This window comes from Cajanus cajan, chromosome 6, assembly GCF_000230855.2.
Source record: "Cajanus cajan strain Asha chromosome 6, NIPB_CcT2T_4, whole genome shotgun sequence".
Classification (NCBI taxonomy): Eukaryota; Viridiplantae; Streptophyta; class Magnoliopsida; order Fabales; family Fabaceae; genus Cajanus; species Cajanus cajan.
In genome coordinates this window covers 56,941,789-56,961,891 of record NC_138522.1, presented here as the reverse complement: position 1 = coordinate 56,961,891, position 20,103 = coordinate 56,941,789, and the positions used below count along the sequence as shown (strand labels likewise).

The 20,103-nt window shown below is 31.9% G+C and overlaps 3 protein-coding genes and 3 non-coding genes across 6 annotated transcripts; all 6 read right to left on the bottom strand.

Annotated features, from left to right (window-relative positions):
• Positions 1-629: 629 nt before the first annotated feature.
• Positions 630-1,873, bottom strand: LOC109792536 (transcription factor MYB2). The gene is made up of 3 exons (XM_020351958.3): positions 1,592-1,873; positions 1,377-1,506; positions 630-1,283 (listed from the first exon to the last, which is right to left on the bottom strand). The coding sequence occupies exons 1-3, from the start codon at positions 1,749-1,751 to the stop codon at positions 809-811; spliced, it is 765 nt and encodes a 254-aa protein (XP_020207547.1). The 5' UTR covers positions 1,752-1,873; the 3' UTR covers positions 630-808.
• A 6,402-nt stretch (positions 1,874-8,275) lies between these two features.
• LOC145958786 (uncharacterized) lies at positions 8,276-8,923 on the bottom strand. The gene has a single exon (XM_083076330.1). The coding sequence runs from the start codon at positions 8,921-8,923 to the stop codon at positions 8,276-8,278; it is 648 nt and encodes a 215-aa protein (XP_082932456.1).
• Positions 8,924-15,594: 6,671 nt separating this feature from the next.
• On the bottom strand, positions 15,595-15,682 carry LOC114915420 (small nucleolar RNA SNORD34). The gene has a single exon (XR_003803420.1). It is a non-coding gene; the product is annotated as a small nucleolar RNA SNORD34 (small nucleolar RNA).
• A 103-nt stretch (positions 15,683-15,785) lies between these two features.
• LOC114915419 (small nucleolar RNA R30/Z108) lies at positions 15,786-15,884 on the bottom strand. The gene has a single exon (XR_003803419.1). It is a non-coding gene; the product is annotated as a small nucleolar RNA R30/Z108 (small nucleolar RNA).
• A 66-nt stretch (positions 15,885-15,950) lies between these two features.
• On the bottom strand, positions 15,951-16,060 carry LOC114915421 (small nucleolar RNA Z107/R87). The gene has a single exon (XR_003803421.1). It is a non-coding gene; the product is annotated as a small nucleolar RNA Z107/R87 (small nucleolar RNA).
• A 2,219-nt stretch (positions 16,061-18,279) lies between these two features.
• LOC109792537 (transcription factor MYB2) lies at positions 18,280-19,744 on the bottom strand. Its single transcript, XM_020351959.3, is given in 4 exon segments — positions 18,280-18,672; positions 18,675-19,026; positions 19,125-19,254; positions 19,347-19,744. Coding segments are annotated over 4 exon segments (726 nt in total). The 5' UTR covers positions 19,489-19,744; the 3' UTR covers positions 18,280-18,570.
• Positions 19,745-20,103: the final 359 nt, after the last annotated feature.

Below are 20,103 nucleotides of genomic sequence, written 5' to 3'. Positions count from 1 at the left end.
ATTCATTCTCCACTTCTTTCCTTAATAATCAAACCCAACTTTCTCTTGGAATGGTGTTAGTAAGACCTGTTTTTGGACGTGAGCCTCGGGATCAACTTCTTTTAATGTTAAAATAAAGTTTGTTTCAAATAAATTACATTTTATGAATATAAATTAGTCTTCCATTATCAGTTTTAAATTTATAAAAAAAAATTTAATATTATAATAATGTTTGACTAACAAAAATTATATTTTGTAAATGTAGATTATGAGTAAAGATTTTTTCTATTTTTCTTTCTCTTATTTTTTTATTACTATAATTTTAAAAATATAAATGTAACTCTTCTTAAAATATGCATTAATTTTAATATATTGAATGTTTCAAAAATTTAGAAAATGGAAGTAAAAGAAAATTGAGAATATCTATTTTCGTTGATTAGACATTAGTTGTAACTTTGATATTATAAATTATAATGATTATATATATATACATATATCACTACCTTTTCCTCGTGAAATAAACTCATCACCTTTTATTTCTATTAAAAATTTACACGTATGATTTGTGCAAGGCACGCTTAATAACAAATATCGATCGGTTCTCTTAAAATTAATTTAAGTAACATGGATCACAATTTAAACTACGTTAATTGATAGATTGAAATGAAATTTTATTAAAGTTAATAATTTCATCTAACTTTGAAAGAAACATGAATTCTGTTACAATATTAATGGATGAATTAATTAACACGAGCTTCATACTGTAATTTCAAGTGAGCAATGTGAGGGGAAGTTGACATTGCTAAGTTGAAATTATGAGAAGACGCGTTCAGAAATCATCAGCTAGCTGCTGTTGTAGAAAATAAATATTTTCATCAGTCCACAAGTCGGCGCCACCGAAACCATTTTCGGGTATCTCCGAGTAGCTATACAGGTTGCTACTGCTACCTTCTTCTGCACTACACGATCTCAAATTGTAACACGCGCTGGAGTCAGAAAAAGAAGGCGCGTGAAGTTCAATTGCAGATGACGCCTCTGAGAACAATCCGGTGTTGGTAGCTCCACAAGGTTCGCTGTGCGCTTGAGCGGTGTCGTTTAAGGTTGTTTGAGCATGGTTGGAGGATGCTTGAGCCTGGATCCGCTCCAGCATACGTGGCATCCAGACAAAGCGCAACGTGTCCCTGAATTGCTTGCTGTTGACGTCACACTTCAGTTGCTTAGCCTGCTTCACCACCCTCGTTCTCCAGTAGTTTTTAATCTCGTTGTCTGTTCTACCAGGTAAGTGTTCCGCTATTTTCGACCACCTTCGTTATAACATAACACAACACAACATTTAATATAAAAATATATGTATATACATAAATAATAATGATGATGATAACGAGAATATAAAATACCGGTTGCCCCAACGTGAATGAAGGTCGAGAATCAAGAGCTGTTCTTGGAGGGTTATGTTCCCACGTCGAACGTTAGGACGCAAGTAGTTCAACCATCTTAATCTGCAGCTTTTCCCCGTTCGTTTTAGGCCTGTACGTAGTTGATTAATTAAGAGTTTGATTATTTGATTAATTTATATAAATTAAGAGATGATTATGAATGATGGGTTGCATGCCTGTGTAGCGAGCGACAGAGTTCCAATGACCTTCACCGTGGAGCGTTATGTAATTGAAGAGAACAGAATCCTCTTGCTCTGTCCATGGACCCTTGGTTATTGAAATCTCCTCTTCACTGCCATAAGAACCATAACCATTCTCTGATAAACTCCTCTCCATCGTCTACTTGATTTTCTCTTGTGTTTTAAGTAGGAATGGCTGTGAAGGTGATTTGATTATATAAAGAGAATTGAGATGTGTGGTTGGATTTAGGAGGATGTGCACTTTTGGGTTGAACTATTTTTCTAAGCCAAAATAGCTATGGTGGGCTACGAAAAAGTGGTGCAACTATGAGTTGTTAATTGATTATAGGGCGTTAAAGTGGTTTTCTAAAAGTTTGACCTGGGATTTGGCGTTGACTCTTTGACTTGTTTACACGTTTATAGGACAAGTGCAGCTTAAAATATAGTCTGTTGAACGTAAGGAGTCAAAGAGAGAGTGGGTTTGCGGCGACTCTTGGTCAGCATTGTGGAGGGGTCTTGTATCTGGCCAACTTTATTCTGACCACAAATTCTATCTATCTTTTCCAGTAAAATGTATTTGACACATTCTACGCGCGATCTTCCTCACAAAAAACAAGACCAAAACTTGCAAAACCTTCCATCAAATATTTTATTTTCCTTTCAATATTTTTTCATTTATAGTTACTGCATCCAAAATATTATCTTATCAGAGGAAATATCTTGTTCACTCTTACTTCTTAATCTCAAAACTTGTTTTATATCTTAAAATTTTTTACATCACTTATGATTCAAATATGAGAGTAATTTTATAAACATATTGGATCATTTTAAAGAAAACAAAACAGTAGCAGTTTCACAACATCTTTTATATGTTTAATTCATTATAAATTCGATTGACAGTTATCTTTATACATGTTATTATTGGATAAATAGGTCATTTTTGTCAAAACTTATTTATATATTTTAAAACTTTAATTAAAATTAATGAGATTAAAATACTGTATATCTCTATATTTATTTAAAAATATTTAAGAATTATTAATGTAGATTGAATTAACTGGTCTTATGTTTAATCTTTAAATCTTAATGTCTTAAGATATAATAAATAATAATAATAATAATTTTTATTATTTAAAAAGTTAAAGATAAAATAGTTTAAAAATTATATATATATATATATATAATTCAACGACCCTCATTGATGCTCGTGCGTTGCGTGCCATGTTTTTCAAAATTAATTACGTTGCTGTTTATTTTATTCAACAAAATTAAAATAATAGGTATACAAGTTTTAAGTTAGTACAGATTATGCAACATCGTAGCATCGTTGTTGGTTACTTATTCAATTTCATAAAACATTAAAAAAATAATTTTAACTTTTTAGTAAAAGATATTTTTAAAATTTTCAGAAAAATAAATAAAAGATTATAATTTTGAACTAAAAAATAATATAGTAAGCTTTTAAAAAAATAACTAGATTAGATGATTGTTAATAATTCAATTCAACTTTACAAAATAGAGGAAGTGATGTCAACCTAACTTGTATAATTCAAGTAATTTTTTACATTTTTTAAAATTCATTTTAAAAAATTTATTTTTAAAAGATATATAAATATAACTATTTTTTAAAATTTTTATTTTTAAGATATTTTTAAAATTTTTATTATTATTAATTTTAAAAAAATATTATCTTAAAATTTGTTTTAGACATGATAATGTGTTAGATTGACTTTAAAAAAAGTGGAAAAGAAAAATTATACTCACTTTACTTAACAATCATAATCACAACTATCAAATCATTCCTAAAAAATCAAAACTTTATTTTTTAAGAGTAAAATAAAGTTTTTATTAAATTATATTCAATAAAGTACAAAATATTTTTGTATAAAGTATAAAAAAAGTAAACATTATGTAATAACACAAATTACATGCTTTGAAACACACTTAAACATCATTAAACATGCCTTAAAACACATTATTTATTTTTTTTGGTAATGGGGGGGGGGGGGGGGCTGAAAGCCCAAAAACAGAATCAAACTAAAACCGCATTGTCTGCGGCTAACAAAGAAAGTAAAAAGCTAGGGGGAGAATCAAAAATAGTAATACTCTCCTCTGAACCGGGACTATGCCTAGCTAACTTATCAGCCACTAGATTTGCATCTCTAGAAATATGAGAGCAAGAGAAAGAAGAAAACTGTAACGATAACTCATTAATTAACTTGACGATATCAAAGCATGGATGCCCTCTGTTGCATCCTTCTTCAACCAATTTGACTGCCTCCTTAGAGTCTGTTTCAATTGAAATTTGTCCTCCTAGATGGTGATCCCGAATGAGACGAAGTCCTTGCAGTAGCGCCCAAAGCTCGGATTGAACAATAGAGCATCGTCCAAGACTTCTAGAGTACGCAATGATAAATCTGCCTTCTGAGTCTCTGACTATACCTCCACATGATCCTTCTCCATCCCTTGATACCGCGCCATCCCCGTTGAGCTTGATGAAACTCTCAGGAGGTCGCTTCCAAAGATCAGTACTAAATAGAGGGGGTCTCATTAGTGTCTCCCCTGTCGAACTAACCAGTTTGTATGCGAGAAAAGAAGAAACATTCGCTCTTATCTCTGCCACCACCTGTTCCACAAAGAGAGTGACGTTTTGGAAAATCTTTCTGTTACGATGATGCCAGATTTATGCAAGAGTAAAGGCAAATGTGAGGGGCCAGTTTAGATCTAACTGACTGTTTCTTACCAGGTTGGAAGTTATCCAACACTGAATATCTCTATTTCTTGACCTTCTAGTTATTGCTCCACCTGTAATTTTATTCCAGACTTCCCCTGCAAACTCACAGTCACGTAAGACATGGATAGTATCTTCTTCTTCCTGCATGCATATGGAGCAAGTAGGGTCTGGTCCAAGGCCGCGTTCAAAACGGGTCAGGTTGGTCAAGAGACTGTCATGCAGAACTCGCCAAAGGAATAAACGAATTCGTTCAGGGCCTTTCCACTTCCAAACCGCTTTGAAAGGTGCAGAGTGAGAATCATTTTGGGTAGGAGAAGCAACAAAATAAGCTGATTTAGTGGTGAAAATCCCGTCTGGAGTAGGACCCCAAATTATTTCGTCATAGTCATTATCAACATGTGGAGGGCGAAGACTCTGAATTAACTCAAGTATCTCGGATGGAAGCCAAGTTTGTAATCTTTCAATATTCCATTCTCTCGTATCAGTAACGTAATCACCCACTGACTTGAAGAGTTCCACTGGAGGGACAAATGTTATAGCCTTCTGGATGATAGCCTTCTGAGTTGGTAGCCAAACATCATACCAAAATCGAATAGTCTGACCATTCTTCACCCTCCAATGGATGTGAGGAGTTACCAGGCTCCAAGTGGCGCATATACCTTGCCAGAGATTTGACATTTTGCTTCTTTTTGTTACACGTGGTATGATTTTATCGAGATAATTATATTTAGATCTGACTACGTGAACCCAAAGTTTATGCGGTTCTGTTATTAGACTCCAACAATTCTTCATCATGTAAGTTGTGTTTACATTGCGCATGGAACGTAACCCCAGACCCCCGTGCTCTTTGGGTTGACACACCGTAGACCAGCCAATAGCGTGGTATCGTCTCTGATTATTACTCTCACCCGAAAGAAAGCTTCGACATAGGCGATCCACTGACTGCATAGTGTATGAGGGAATAGCTGACAACACAGATTTGCAAAGGGTGAGTCGGCCTGCAAATGAGAGAGTAGAGGTTTTCCATCCGCTTAATCTTTTATTTACCCGTTCAATGATCTCTTGGTAATCTCTTTGACAAACTCGTGAGTGGTGAGCTGGAATGCCCAAATATTTCCCCAGGTTGGACGTGCATTGAAAGCCAAATGTTGTACTGATTTCGTTTCGAATAACGTGAGAAACATTTTTTGAGAAGAAAATCCTAGTCTTCTCAATGCTTACCTTTTGACCTGAACTGCCACATAATTGATCCAAACATGATTGAATTACCTCAACTTGGTCTGACGTTGCTTCAGCAAATAGAATTAAATCATCAGCAAAAGCAAGATGGGATAGAAGAGGCCCATCTCTAGACAACTTGATTGGCCTCCATTGCTGAGATTCTACTGTTGATGTGATGAGTTGGAATAAGCGTTCCATGCACAATACGAAGAGATAAGGCGATATAGGATCACCTTGGCGGATTCCGTGAGATGGGGAGAACTCCTCTAGTGCCTCTCCGTTCCACAACATACGAAATTTAGGAGAGGTTATAGAAGCCCATACGAGGTTTACAAACTGACTGGGAAGACCAATGTCGAGGAGGGTGTCTTTTACAAAAGACCACTTCAATCTGTCATAGGCTTTCTCAAGATCGATTTTAATAGCCATCCAACCTTTGCTTCCTGATTTATATCTCATGGTATGAATAACTTCTTGGAATATGATAATGTTGTCTTTACTATGTCTCTGTGGGATGAAACTGCATTGGTTAGGGAGAACTAACTTATCCATTATTTGCCTTAATCTTCGGGCTAGAACTTTTGATAGGATCTTGTAGGATACATTGCAAAGGCCAATGGGACGCATCTGTCTTAAATGGGTAACTGTATCCACTTTAGGAATAAGGACAATCAATGTTTCATTAATCTCAGCAATCTTTTGTGGATTTTCTTCAATTTCATGAATGAGTTGACATAAGGAGTTTCCGACTACATCCCATTGAGACTGATAGAATATGGCTTGTAGACCATCAGGGCCAGGGGCCTTAAAACCTCCCATGCTCTTAGCCACAGAAAGGATTTCGTGATTATTAATAGGTGCCCCAATGGCAGCAAGCTCATTGTCCTCCAGCTGGTGAAACGCATTCGACACAGGGAACTCCTCGGCTTCATTTGTATCAGAGAATAAAGATTTGTAAAAATTTGTAACCATTCCTTCCAAATCTTCCTTCCGGGAAACCCATTCTTCATTGTCATTCATAAGCTTTTCTATCCTGCTTTTCCTTCTCCGCACAATAGTAGACCCATGGAAATATCGTGTGTTTCTATCACCCAAGTGTAGCCATTTACAGCGGGACTTTTGATACCATAATATTTCTTCTCGCTTAAGGATTAAGTCTAGTTCTGTCCATAATTCCTTTTGTAACTTTTCCAGAAAAGGATTAGACCTTTGGAAAAGCTCTCGGGCAATCCCATGTAGGCGTCTAAGGATCCGTCTCTTTGCATAAAAAATGTTACCAAAGGTTGACTTGTTCCATTCTATTAAAGAATATTTTGTGTATGTAATCCTTTGATTCCAGTTCTGATGGTTGTTCCATTTGCAGCGTAATATATCAGAAAAGCCTTCGTGAGTAAGCCAAATAGCTTCAAAACGGAAGGGTCTTCTAGTGGTACAAATAGGCTTGTCGGGAGAGAATCTTAACAAGATAGGCGAGTGGTCGGATTTCAAGGGGTTAAGGTGTGAGAGGGTTGCATCAGGGAATAGGAAACGCCAATCATAAGATGCTAAGGCTCTGTCAAGGCGCACAAAGGAATTGCCTCGGCGCCATGTGAAGGGGGCCCCAACACAACCCAAATCTAAGAGATTACAATGGTTGATACACTTACGAAAGGCTATATCCCCTCTTGTGCAATAGTTATCAACGCCTCCTTTTCTTTCAGAGGAATATAAGACTGCATTGAAGTCTCCCATGACCATCCACGGTCCATCTACTTGCTTGGCAATTCGACAAAGATCCCTCCAGAGAGGTATACGACCTTGTGGGTGCGGGCTAGCGTAGGTGAAGGTACAAAACCAAGGGTCACTCCCATTAAGAATCTTTAGATGAATGAATTGATTAGAATGTTCCCTGACTTCAACTTTCCAAGTCCTCGAATCCCACATGCACCATAAACCCCCTGCATGTCCTTGAGCTTGGACCAAAAAGCTCTCATCAAGGTTAATACGGCGCGTTACTCTTGTTGCATTGTCACCACTGATATGAGTTTCCATAAGGCAAAGAAGCCCAACATTATATTCGTGTATAACATCATTCATTAATGATGAAAACCCACGACCACCTGCTCCTCTACAATTCCAACTCAAACAATTCATGTAGACCCATTTGTATTAACGGGTTTTGAAACCCCTGGCTCCTCAACATCCTCCATGTCACTTGCGGCAAGATTGCATGTGACTTCAGGCTTGCTACTGTAAGAAGGGTCTAAGTGTCTCCTTAAAGCTTCCGCAAATGCTCGAGTTTCAGCATCTGGTAGGATAGCTTGCGACAAGGCATTATTTAGGAAAGGCTCTACTGAACGTAAACCATTAAGCACTCTTCTCGAGTTTTCTCTTTGTCGTTCCACCAAGTCCGTGGGTCCCTGGGCGCTTGGGGTTGTATCCGAATGTGAAGCAGTCATGGTTGCGGAATGATCCAGCATGTTTTTCGTATGGCTAACGTGCCCCGTTTTAGGTTTCATTGGGCCTCCGAATGAAGAGTTGCCACTTCCCCGAACATGTTGGGTATTTTTCCCAGCCTTTGGGTTACGAATCTTGGTGGTTTGAACCGAGGTGGGAGCGGCATGTGTGGTACTCGCGTTGTGCATGGGCTCAGTTGAGTGCCCCGTATCTTGTCGAATATTGTTGCCAATTCTGGGTTTTGTTGATAAAAGATTTTTCCCTAACTTTTTTCTGCGATTCACTATCATCTAAGGCCCGTATGTAGCCTCGCGTTCTGGGATCTGATTATCAATATCCGAAATCCTTGCATCATCAACAGGCTGAGGAAGATCGGTCCTTGGTGCTGGAGTTGACGCTGGTGCAACCTGGTTGCTAGAATCTATAACCATGGGACCTATGTTTTGTAGATTACTATTATCCGCAACACCCGGCGTTTGGGTCACAGGTTCACCACAAAGGTCCTGTCTATGACTGTATTTTTCGCATTTGAAACAGATCGCATGGAGTCCCTCGTACTCTAGTTTAATGACATGGCCCAATACATTAATCACAGATACGAGTTTCCTGTTCAGATTAATTTCAACACAGATCCTTGCAAACTTACCTCTAGAATGGATTGAGGTCAGTTTATCTATCTTTAGCATAGTTCCAAGCTTGTTTCCCACTCGCCAGAGGAAACGATCATTGTATAGTTCAATGGGCAGGCCAGGAATTCTGACCCATGCTGCCACTTTTCTTATTTGGGTTGATGTTACTGTGAAGAACGGTCTCCATCTTTGGACCAAAATATAATGATCAGCGATCATCCAGGGGCCTTCATATAAGGCATGTCTATAGTCTTCCTCTGCAGTGAATTGCACCAAGAAGAAATCGTCTGGCATGTCAATCATACGCATAGAACCAGCCTTGATCTAGTCACGGTTAATTTTGTTTTCTAGTGCCTTGAAAGAGATGCGTTTGCCTAACACATGAATCACAAGAGCATTCTTCCAGGGTGAGCACCATTCCTCAAATTCATCTTGGGAGACATTAATGGTGGGGCATGGATCAGGATCTGATTCCTCGTCTACAGTCAGATCGTTATCATCATCAAAAACCTCCTTAAAATCTTCCATTTCCTTAATCATCGCATTATAGTCTGTGAAGATTTTTCCGCCATTCATGGTCAGAACGCTTTCAGCGTATGATCGCTTTGGGGAAACTCCGAGAGGAGAGGCCGTCATTTGATCATCCATGGCAATGTCACTAAGCTCCTCTCCGTTCTTCGTTTTGACCTTCTTGGTGCAGCGATGGTTCACGTTTTCTTCTTCTTCTTCGGAAACCCTAGCAGAACTCATATTATTGTTTACTCAAAATAGTTTTTTTTTTTTTTTATAAACATACAAATGTGTTATTAATAATATAATAATTTAAGTCTATTACTTTTTTTTAATAAAAAAAAAACAAGAGATCATGCAAGTGCAATGGAGTGTCTAATGTCTCCAATAGACCTATTTAGCCATTACCTCGGACAAATTAACAAATTTAAGGGAATCAATAACTAATAAATATAAAATATTATTTGTAACTATAATATTTCATTATTCCCATAATTAATGTTACATTAAAATAAAAAATAAGTTTTAAAATAAGTGTTATGTTAACTTTTTATATTATTCTAATTATTTGTAACTATAATTACTTTTTTTTTATTGATATCTTTGATAAAATTATGTAGCAAGTAGTTTTTATATTGCATTATTTCTAATAAAAAAGATTAATCATGTTATTTTTATAAAATTCTTTTTTTTATCTATTTATTATTAACTTTTATTGATTTATATAAAATATAAATGAAGTAATTTTTTTACAATAATAATAATAATAATAAAATTTAAATTTAAAATTAAATTATATATTCCTTAATTAATGATCCAAATTTAATCTTCTTAAATTGAATATGAAGTTAATTAAAAAAAATATTACTACTTTATCTATGAAGTCAACAGAGTTAAATCCCATTAAAAAAAAAAAACTCTAGAGAATTACATTAACAAGAGAGTGAATGACATTAGTGCATGCAAATCGACAAAGAGGACATGTGCCATTGTGCACAAACCATTCTAAAATACAATGATAATGACAAATGTGGGAACAAAGCAACCTTGCTGCATCATCATCAGAGTTGAACTCTTCCAAGCATATGAGACAATTCTCCTTTTCATAATTTTCAAATTTAACCTTGAATCTTTCAAGTGTAGTTGTACCCGCAGGTAATGAATAATTATCACCCTCACAAGTCATTCGTTGTAACAACTGTCACGATGGAACTTCATTAAGAAACAAGTATGGGACATTCACTATGTTATAGTGACAACCAGCCTTGAACACCATAACATACATGCAAAAGCGCAAGTGAACCTTGTGATACTGTAGTACTCATTCACGTCATTTGAGACAGGTTTGTAATCATATCACAATCATTAGTATTGAGGAAAGCTTGAGGTACGCCAAGATTCACAAGAAAAGTGTTTAACCATTCACGATTTGCATTAGCGAAAATATCACCATGTTTTGGTATTGCTAACATCAAGGCCTGAGCTCTTACTTTTCTCCTCGGTTGTGAAGTCCCTACAACCATAATCACTCAGATAAATTTATCACCTCGCGCTTTCATTGTTAGAGGCTTCTTTTGTGTATTTACACGAAAAAAATAAGAACAACGAAGGAACGAAAATTAAAGGATGATTGATTCCAAAAATTGTGAAGTTCCAATGTATTTATAATGCTTGAGTCATAAATATTTATTAAATTAATTGACATTTTAAATTTAATTTAATTTTTTTATATTTAGTTTGATATGTTTGTAATATCATGTTAAAGATTTTTTAAAATTTTCTGATATACCAAATGATGTTGAAATTATGATAATCTTAATTAATATTAATTTGAATTTAATTTTTAAATTTTTATAAACCATATCAAATAGGGATTATGATATGGTAAAATGAGCTTCTCAATTTTCACCTTAGAAAGTATAGTAAATATTTATCGATAGTCATGATTAATCAAATTGAAATAAAATTTAGTCATAATTAAATTGAGCTACTTAAAAAATTATTCAATAATCATGATTAATTCAGATTTAAAAATTTTGAAACTTAAAAAAAAAATCTTATCAAAATACTTGCTACAATCTCTTTCAAGTAAGATTATATATATATATATATATATATATATATATATATATATATATATATAATAACTAGTTGGAAAGTGGAGGTACACTACAAGAAAATTCGAGATTACAGACGGCCAGAATCCGTGGATAATCCCAAAAATCTGTAGGTAATAGTTCATTTTTGACGGATTATCGACGGACAACAATCCGTCGATAAATTGCTCGTCTGGAATATTTACCGACGGATTATAATCTGTGGATAACTTTTCGACAGATTTACTTACGAATTTATTCGTGAGTAAAAATAAAATATATAAAAGTTAAAAGAAAAAAGGACGAAAAAACGTAGTTACTTCTTCTTCAGAGTGGTTATATCTTATTTATAGGTAGTTATATCATATTTATAATTAATTAAGGATATTATTATAGTGAGAAAAGTGAAAATTAAAATGAAGATATTTTCTTTATTTATTGTTATCGAAACTATTTGTGAGTGTTACACATGTTCTTTATGTTTTTCTTTCAAACTTATTTTTTTAAAAATTTATTTCTATTTAATGTAATAAAATATTAATCTATCTTTAAATTGTTAATAAAGGTGACATAATTTTTTGATGTACATATTTTTTATATATTATTTTATCTCTTAATTTCCAAAATATCTCTTTCATATTTTTATTTAATTTATATTTTTTTTCTTAATTTTTTATAATTTTTTTTAAACATTTCGCATCCTTTAAATAATTACTAGTATTTTAATTTGTTTATTTTATCAATTAAATATTTATTATATTGAACTAAAATTTATAATAAATTATATATACTATATTTGAATATATAAATTATATTTAAAATTATATAAATAGGTATTTTTAAACATATAAATAATCTATATTATGAAAAAAAAATTTATTTTAATTATTAATAATTTATTTTAAAAATATTAAAATTTAATTCATAATAAAAAAAATGTATTAGATGAGAAATTAAGAATTCCTAAAAATGCTTATGTTGAAGAATAGTCCCTTGAAATATTTTCACATAAAATAGTTATTTACTTTTAATATATAAGAATTGATATTATTATTAGGGTAATTTTTATTTTTTTTATAATGATATTCAATTACAAATTGATGTTATTTTGAATTTGTTAAATTTTATGATAATATCTTAAAAATCATAACTAATATAATTTTTAACTGACTAATTAATGATATAACAATTATTACGCTGCATGAGGAATTTGTTTAATTAATAATCCAAATTCCAAACCATATCACGAAAGTATTAGTAAAATACTTTCATGTATGCGACACTCTACTTTTATATGCTAACAGCCGTTAATTTATTTATGTCCAAGTACATAAAAATCAATTATATTTTCACACTTTCTTAATTTTTATGTGTTATTATATTTAATTACTCCCATATATAGTATGTCGGTATTTTATTATTTTTATACACTTATTATTCTATTAAATAATTGTCTTCACTTTTTTTTTCTCAAAATTATCTTTAAATTTTTCTATTAATATACTGTATTTTTCTTAATGAAAAATCCTTTGGTTTTTTTTAAATAATTAAAGATATCATAGTTTAATTTATTCATAAAGATTGCTTTTGAGTTTTTTTTTTTTAAATTTTTGAATCCAGTTAATCTTGTATGTTATAATTGTTACTGCATTTGTCTTTTCACTATTCTATATTTCAGTAAAAAAAATTATCAAATTAATTTTTTCATAACATAAATAATGAATATAATAATTATTAGATAAAAAAATAATATATAATTAAAAATTAAGAAAAGGTATTTGATCACCACTAGCCTATGCCATGCTTCATTTTTGTTGTTCAATATTTTCATAAAATATTTATCTTTTTATAAATATGATCAAGAATGAGATGAAAAAATGTATGGGAGTTAAATAATTAAATGATTGTTTGGTTATATATCTATAAATATAATAAAAAAATATCACTTTTTAATTTTTACTTTATATTAGATTACTCATTATAAATTTATACATTTGGTTGAGTTGCCTAAAAAAATGAAGATAAGAAATAAACAATAATCATGGAAAATGACATATTCTCACAATTTTTCAACACCGAAGAGAGAAGACCAAGTTAGTATTGTGTGGTGGAAAAAGAGTGTGAAAGAATTCCCCTCCACTTGTTTGCGTTGACCACAATCTGATATTCCTAATATTCGCCTTCACTCTCAGATGTTGATGTCCATTGGGTTGAATGGGACATGGATCAGCTCGTGAAGCATGTCATTACCCAAATTAAGCCCATGGCGGCCCAAAGTCTCACTCCAGGACCAAATTCCATCCATGTTTCATGCTTGACATGAGCATGCACTACTATGCTTCCATTAGAAACTAACAACCTATGTAGATGATGACATGCTTCCATTAGTACTAGCAGAAAAAGGGGGGAAAAATATCTATGCTTGCATTTAAAAAAAATAATAATAATAACAACAAAGATAAGTTTCATTTATATTTAGTAATGAATAATTACATAACCCCTTTTCACATTATCATTTGAAAACAAAATGGCATTCACACTTAATAATAGAAATTGAAAAGCTCAGTAATAAAAATTTATTTACCTAAATACCTATCTTCCCAAAAATATTTTTACCAAACTACTCAACTTTTCCTATAAAGAGGAAAATGGGCCTTTGAATCCACAACTTGTACTTTCAAATTTTGTTTCTATATCTCTATACTCATAAGTTTGGCATTAGCAAAGCCAAATTCCACCTTTTTTTAATTATAGTTTAAATAGTTAGTTCAATTTAAGTTTACTTAAATATATAATTAAGACTAATTTATATTTTTTATTTTTTATCTATCAAATTTAAAATCAATTTAATTCTTTTAAAATAATAATTATTTTCAATTTTTAAACATGATTATAAATATCTTTAAACTAATTTAAGATTTAAAATTTATCTTATTAAATTTATTTATATAAAAACTCTTGAACAAAAATAAAAAAATTATAAACATGATGAAAATTGTATAAAAATAAGTTTAAAGAATAGTTAAAAATTTAAAAATTATAATTTCATATTTTTTAATTATAACACATTTTTCACATGATTTTCATTATGTTTATAATTTTTAAAGATTCAAATATCAATTGAATATTATAATTTTTATGTAAAATTATTATTGTTTTTGAAAATATCAAATAAATTCAAATATAAAAAATCAAAATAAATTAATATGAATATGAAATATAAAATAAAAGATAAAAATATAACTTAACTCATAATTAACAAGTTTGTGGTTGAGTAGCATGAGTTGTCATTTGTTTCATATTTCCTATTTGATTTACACGTATCAAAACAAATTTTATAATTAAATTTTTTATGTTAAAATAATGCAATATTAGCGTAAAATAACAAATCAACTCTTATTATGCTAGTGTAAAATATTATAATATATTAAATTTAAGCTTCAATGACAATTTCTCTTACTTCAACCATCATTTCAAAAATTAAACAAATTCTTTTTCTTATTCGTTCGTTGCACTATGCGTCAATCGTGAGCTAGCATATATACTAGCGGAATTTTAATATTTTATTTTAATTTTTAAATTTAGTCATTTATTTTAACTTTTTAGTTCAAGTTAGTCTTCCAAGTTTTAAAATTATCATTCTTTACCAATATATTTCAAAAGACCAATTTAATCTAATGAAGACATATTAAGAAAATAAAATTAATTTTTTTTATATTAAAATAACAAAATAAAACATTTTAAACTCAGCAAAACAAACTAAAATAAAAAAAATTAACGACTGAAATTCTCATTCGGCTTGCAATTTAAGCCGTCAAAATTAATTGTGTAAATAAAAATTACATTATCTTAAACCATTTAAATAAAATATTCCGTAGGAAAATCTGCTTTGCAAAATGCCAAATTCCCCTTATATATGCCTTTTTTACAAAGAACCCTTTGTATATATATGTTTATTAACCGATAAACTTGGTAAAGAAAAATTGATAGCTACAAAATTTAAAACTTATGAAATGAATTGAAACGGCAATTATCATAAAAGCCTGATTACTTCATAAAAAATTGAATAGAAGATAATTTTGTTATTAAAATCTTATTTATGATTAATTAAATAAAAACTTGTAATTTTAAGATATTTTGTTCAAGAGCAATTTTACTAAAACCAATATGTTTAAACAGTTAATATATCTATTTATTATCCCATCCCAACCATTCCTGATGGAATCTGTACAAGGAGCCACTTTTCATATTTCATTCATTTCCTAATGATATTAAATTATTGCAATTAAATAAGTAAAAAACACCTTCGCAATAGTCTATCAACATTGAATTTTCTGAAACTAATGGTGTATGCAATTTCAAATACATCATCAGAGAGGTCTCAGATCGTTAGGACACATCATAATCTAATTAAACAAGATACTCAGCCAATGTAGGCAATTAAAGTTCATCACAGACCTCAAACAAATTCAAACTAGGACGCGAATCCAAAATCATTTTAAACAACTAAATTAAGTTTAAATAAAATGCAATTTAGGGTTCATAAAAATGAAGGGGGAAAGAGATCACTCAGTGATGGCTAAGATTTTAAGGTTCGATTCTGCCAGCAATTTTCCTCAACTTTATCTCAGAAGAGGGAGCTTTGTATCCTCATTGTGATTACTCTTTTCCCAAACAAAAATAATTAAAGTAATAATAATTAAAGAAAAAAGAAAAAAGAAAATGTAAGAGATCACTCAGTTCAGCGGGGTAGTCGACACGCAACGCAATCTCCCGAAAGAGAGAAAGCTCTGCATTCCGGTCTGTTGAGCTTGAATTTTATGGAGTCATCACCGTGATCTCATACCATGCTTAACGATATTCATAAAAACAAAAACAGATAAAATGATAACAATGATAAATCAGATGCATAACCAACACAAACGCATATTAGAATAAGAAGAAGAAGAACATGTAATCGAATAAGGTAGCTTCGACGGTGGTTCAGAGGCAGCTGTGTAGGCTTCAGAGTTGCTCATATTGTCAATTTATAGGAAGCATATTAGGGTTTCTGAGAATGCGAGAACCCCGGATCAAACGCTGCCGTTTTACAACAAATAAAACCTCGCTTTCTGACGAGTGGGCCGGGCTGAGTACAATCAACTTTATTTTTTTTGTCATAGTTGGGCTAAAGAAAATCTCCATAAATATTCAATAACTAAATGATGTATTAAATCCAAAAGAATTTTCAATAGTTTTTTTTAATATTAATTGATAATTTGTTCTATTTACTAGGATTAAAATTAAAATCGGTGTTCAGTTTCAATCCTTAACTAATTTTGTTGCTTTAACCAATTTTTCAAAATAAATATATGAAGTTCGTACAAATAAAATGACATCTACTATTATTTTTTTTTTTTGCGTAGAAACTACTTTATTGAAAAATGTAAAATTCACTTAAATGACTATATGCATCTTAAAGGATTAATGTATTTCTTAAATAAATTATTTAAATAAATATTTTTTTAATTTATCTTTAATGGAGTAAGAACTAGGAATTAAGAAAAAGTCTTTTGCACTCAAAACACATAAAAAAATGTCTCATATTTATACTTTGAGTGAAATAAAGAGGAAATATAAATAAATAATAATAATACAGAAAATATGTTCTATTTTAATGAATAGAAATAAGAAAAAAAAATAAGAGATAAAAAAAATCTCTTTGTTAGTTAGGCTAAGCAGAAAAGAGTATAAAAAAATAGATAAATAAAAATTGTATAAAAATTATTTATACTACTTAAAATTTATAATATTAATCTGTCATTTTTTCCCTAACATAAATTTTTTTATTCTTTTAAAAAAAGTGTCATGAAAATTAATTTTCCAATAAATTTAAACAAAGAACGCAAAAGAAATAAATCATGTGTTTCTTCCATCCGATGTTAATTTGAGGAGAAGTATTTTGGTTTGTCCCTTTCCTTTTAAATAAATGACGAAAATGTAGCATTTATATGCCTTTTGATTGAGGGCAAGTTAGTGAGATGAAACAAGTCATTAACACACATAGTCCAAAAACTACTAAGCAAGCCACTAATAGCATATTAGGGTTGCTAGTAGAGACCTGTCAAAAAATTATTTTACATGATTAAATAAAGTAATTTTATTCAATCACATCTATTCAATTACTTGATAGACACTAAAAAACTTAACACCTAGTGAGATTTTAGTAGTGTAAGAAGAAATCAATAACATCTATAAACAACATGATAGCTAATTCTTTATCATTAAGCATGCGTATCAACCCATATTAGCAACGTTTTATCAAACTATACAATTCCTTATGTTTTACTTTTTTTACTTACCAGTTAGTAAGTTTTAAGGTTCGAATGTATCTTCCATCAGTCTTTTTCTTCTTTTCTTTTTAAGTGCAAAGAACTTTAATTTCAAATACAGTACTACTCAAAAGGGAGAAATGTGGAGACCATCCACCCGCCGTATTACATTTACTAAATATGAAGCTAAGCACAAAAATAACGTTTAAAAACAAGAAAAGAAAATAAAGGACCAACTATCCGAATAGAACGTATTAACACACATGTTTTTCATATATTGGAAGGAACCCGTGTAACTTCGTGTCCGTTGAACACACAAGTCTTGCTTCCTTTACTCTTCTTTTTCCATGTTAAAGCTTAACTTGTGTAGAAGCAACTGAGGGTTGTGGACCTTGTGGTCAAGGTGATCCAAGCATTTCACCATGTTTGTAGTAGACTGGTAGTGTTTGGGTTTTTAAATCTGTCATTTCACTTGATAAACAAATACTCCCTACTCCTTTTCAAGAGCGATAGACAACAGTCATAAACTTTATATTTTTGCTGTCGCACTTAAAAACAATAATAAAACCTTTGAGGGGTAATGTTCTAACAAAGAAGGATATCATACGAATCCTTAGTGTAGAGGACTTGAGTATTATATTTCACGGTCAGTCCAAAACCGGCAACAATTACCTAACCAAGTCCAATATCTTATATAGTTCGAAATCTTCCTCTCATGTATGAAGGTTGGTGTAGCCTGTGGATGTGAATTATGAAATTATGATTTAAATTCTTTAATGACAAGCACTATATATAAAGGGATTTATTCCCAAAAATGTCTCTTAAGCTTCATCACACAAGAAACATCACTTTAACTTGCATAAAAGTCTTAAAAATAAGTTAAACAAATTTAGTAGTGAGAAAGAAGCTTACTTTTATTAGCTAAAGGGAAAGACAAAGCGCATGCATTTTACAAGTAGCAACGGCTCTAGGAGTAGGAGTAGGATCTTTGCACATGAAAGCCACCAAATATGCGTCACGCAACGCAAGGAAATTGTCTTTAAATTTCCAGATCATGACAAAGTTGTCGCATAAGCCACATATTCTCATCCTCCCACAAACTCTCCATCAAGTCCCAACCACCCAACCCAAGGGTAACATGCTATTCCCCTGTTCCAACATTGGGTCATTGAAATTGAAACTTTCACTATAATCGAAATGTTGAGAATCTAAACGACCCTGAAACTCGGCGCATGGTGAGTCCAAGGCAGTGGAAGCGGAAGCGTGGGCCAGAGCAGCAGGGTCTGGGGCAGTATGGGCCGGGGCGAAAGTTTGCGATGGTGGGTGCATCCGCTCAATCAAACGGGGCATCCAATCGTAACGCAGGACATCTTTGAACTGTTTACTATCCACGTCACAGTTAAGGTTCTTTGCTTGCTTAATCACTCGGGTCCTCCAATAATTCTTTATTTCGTTGTCTGTTCTCCCGGGAAGGTGCCGTGCAATTTTCGACCACCTATAAATTATTATTTCCCCACTTAATTAACTTAGTTTTGATTCCATGTTATCCACTAACTCAAAATTAACAGTAACATGTTCCAATTAATTAAATACCTGTTGCCCCAACGAGAGTGGAGGTCGAGAATGGTTATCTGTTCTTGGAGTGTTATATTTCCGCGACGAACATCAGGACGCAAGTAGTTTAGCCATCTTAGCCTGCAACTTTTCCCCGATCTCTTCAACCCTGCACATTTTATTTTAGATTATTAAAAAAAAGTTAAATAAAAAATGAATTTTTTTTTATTTTGGTAGCGTTAGAAAGAAAAGTAAAAATGCCTGCGCAGCGAGCGAGGGAGTTCCAGCGACCGTGGCCGTGGGTGGCGACATAATTCACGAGAATGGTGTCCTCTTCAACGCTCCATGGACCTTTTCTGATGTCTTCTTCGCTCTGTTGTGTTTTCTTCACCTTAACATCCATTCCTCTTATTCACACAACAAACACAGAATTTTAACATGCTATTGCTGGCCTACTGCACAGTGTCTTAATGCGTGTTTGATTTTTGAGAGATAAGTGAAGTGAGTGATAAATAACAAATAACTAGAGAGGAGACAACACCAACCAAGTATAGATGAAGGGGATGGATTGTGACTTACTGACTTTCTTCTTCCACCGTCACCAACTATATATAGCTATTAAGCTATGAGATATATGGATACAGGTACTAAAACTAATAGAGAGATAATTTCTTTTTTTAAAATACGTCACATTCTCAATCTCTATATATAAGTTTAAATATTTATAATGAGAATATTTTTAGGATTTTTTTCAAAAAAATACTTTAATCAATCAACACAATTACACGTTCAATTTGAAAATAAATTAGTTTTAAATATTTACGATGTTAAATACTTTAAGAGAATTTCTTTTTTTTTCAAAAATTGTCCAATAAATTTAACAAAACTAAATGCGTCGATTTCACATGGCAGAGTATGCAGCGCAGCATGATACATCGCTGTTAATGTTTAAATTGTCAATCGTGCTGATTGAATTTTGGTGTGTATAAAAGGAGTTGCATTTTTTTTTGTTTTCTCA

What these genes read in the sequence shown, in the direction of transcription:
- LOC109792536 (XM_020351958.3), bottom strand. Translation starts at nt 1,751, where the DNA reads ATGGAGAGGAGTTTATCAGAGAATGGTTATGGTTCTTATGGCAGTGAA. An exon ending in CTCTGTCGCTCGCTACACAG is followed by an intron (nt 1,507 to 1,591) that starts GCATGCAACCCA and finishes AACTACGTACAG; the next exon opens with GCCTAAAACGAACGGGGAAA. An exon ending in CATTCACGTTGGGGCAACCG is followed by an intron (nt 1,284 to 1,376) that starts GTATTTTATATT and finishes GTTATAACGAAG; the next exon opens with GTGGTCGAAAATAGCGGAAC.
- LOC145958786 (XM_083076330.1), bottom strand. Translation starts at nt 8,923, where the DNA reads ATGCGTATGATTGACATGCCAGACGATTTCTTCTTGGTGCAATTCACT.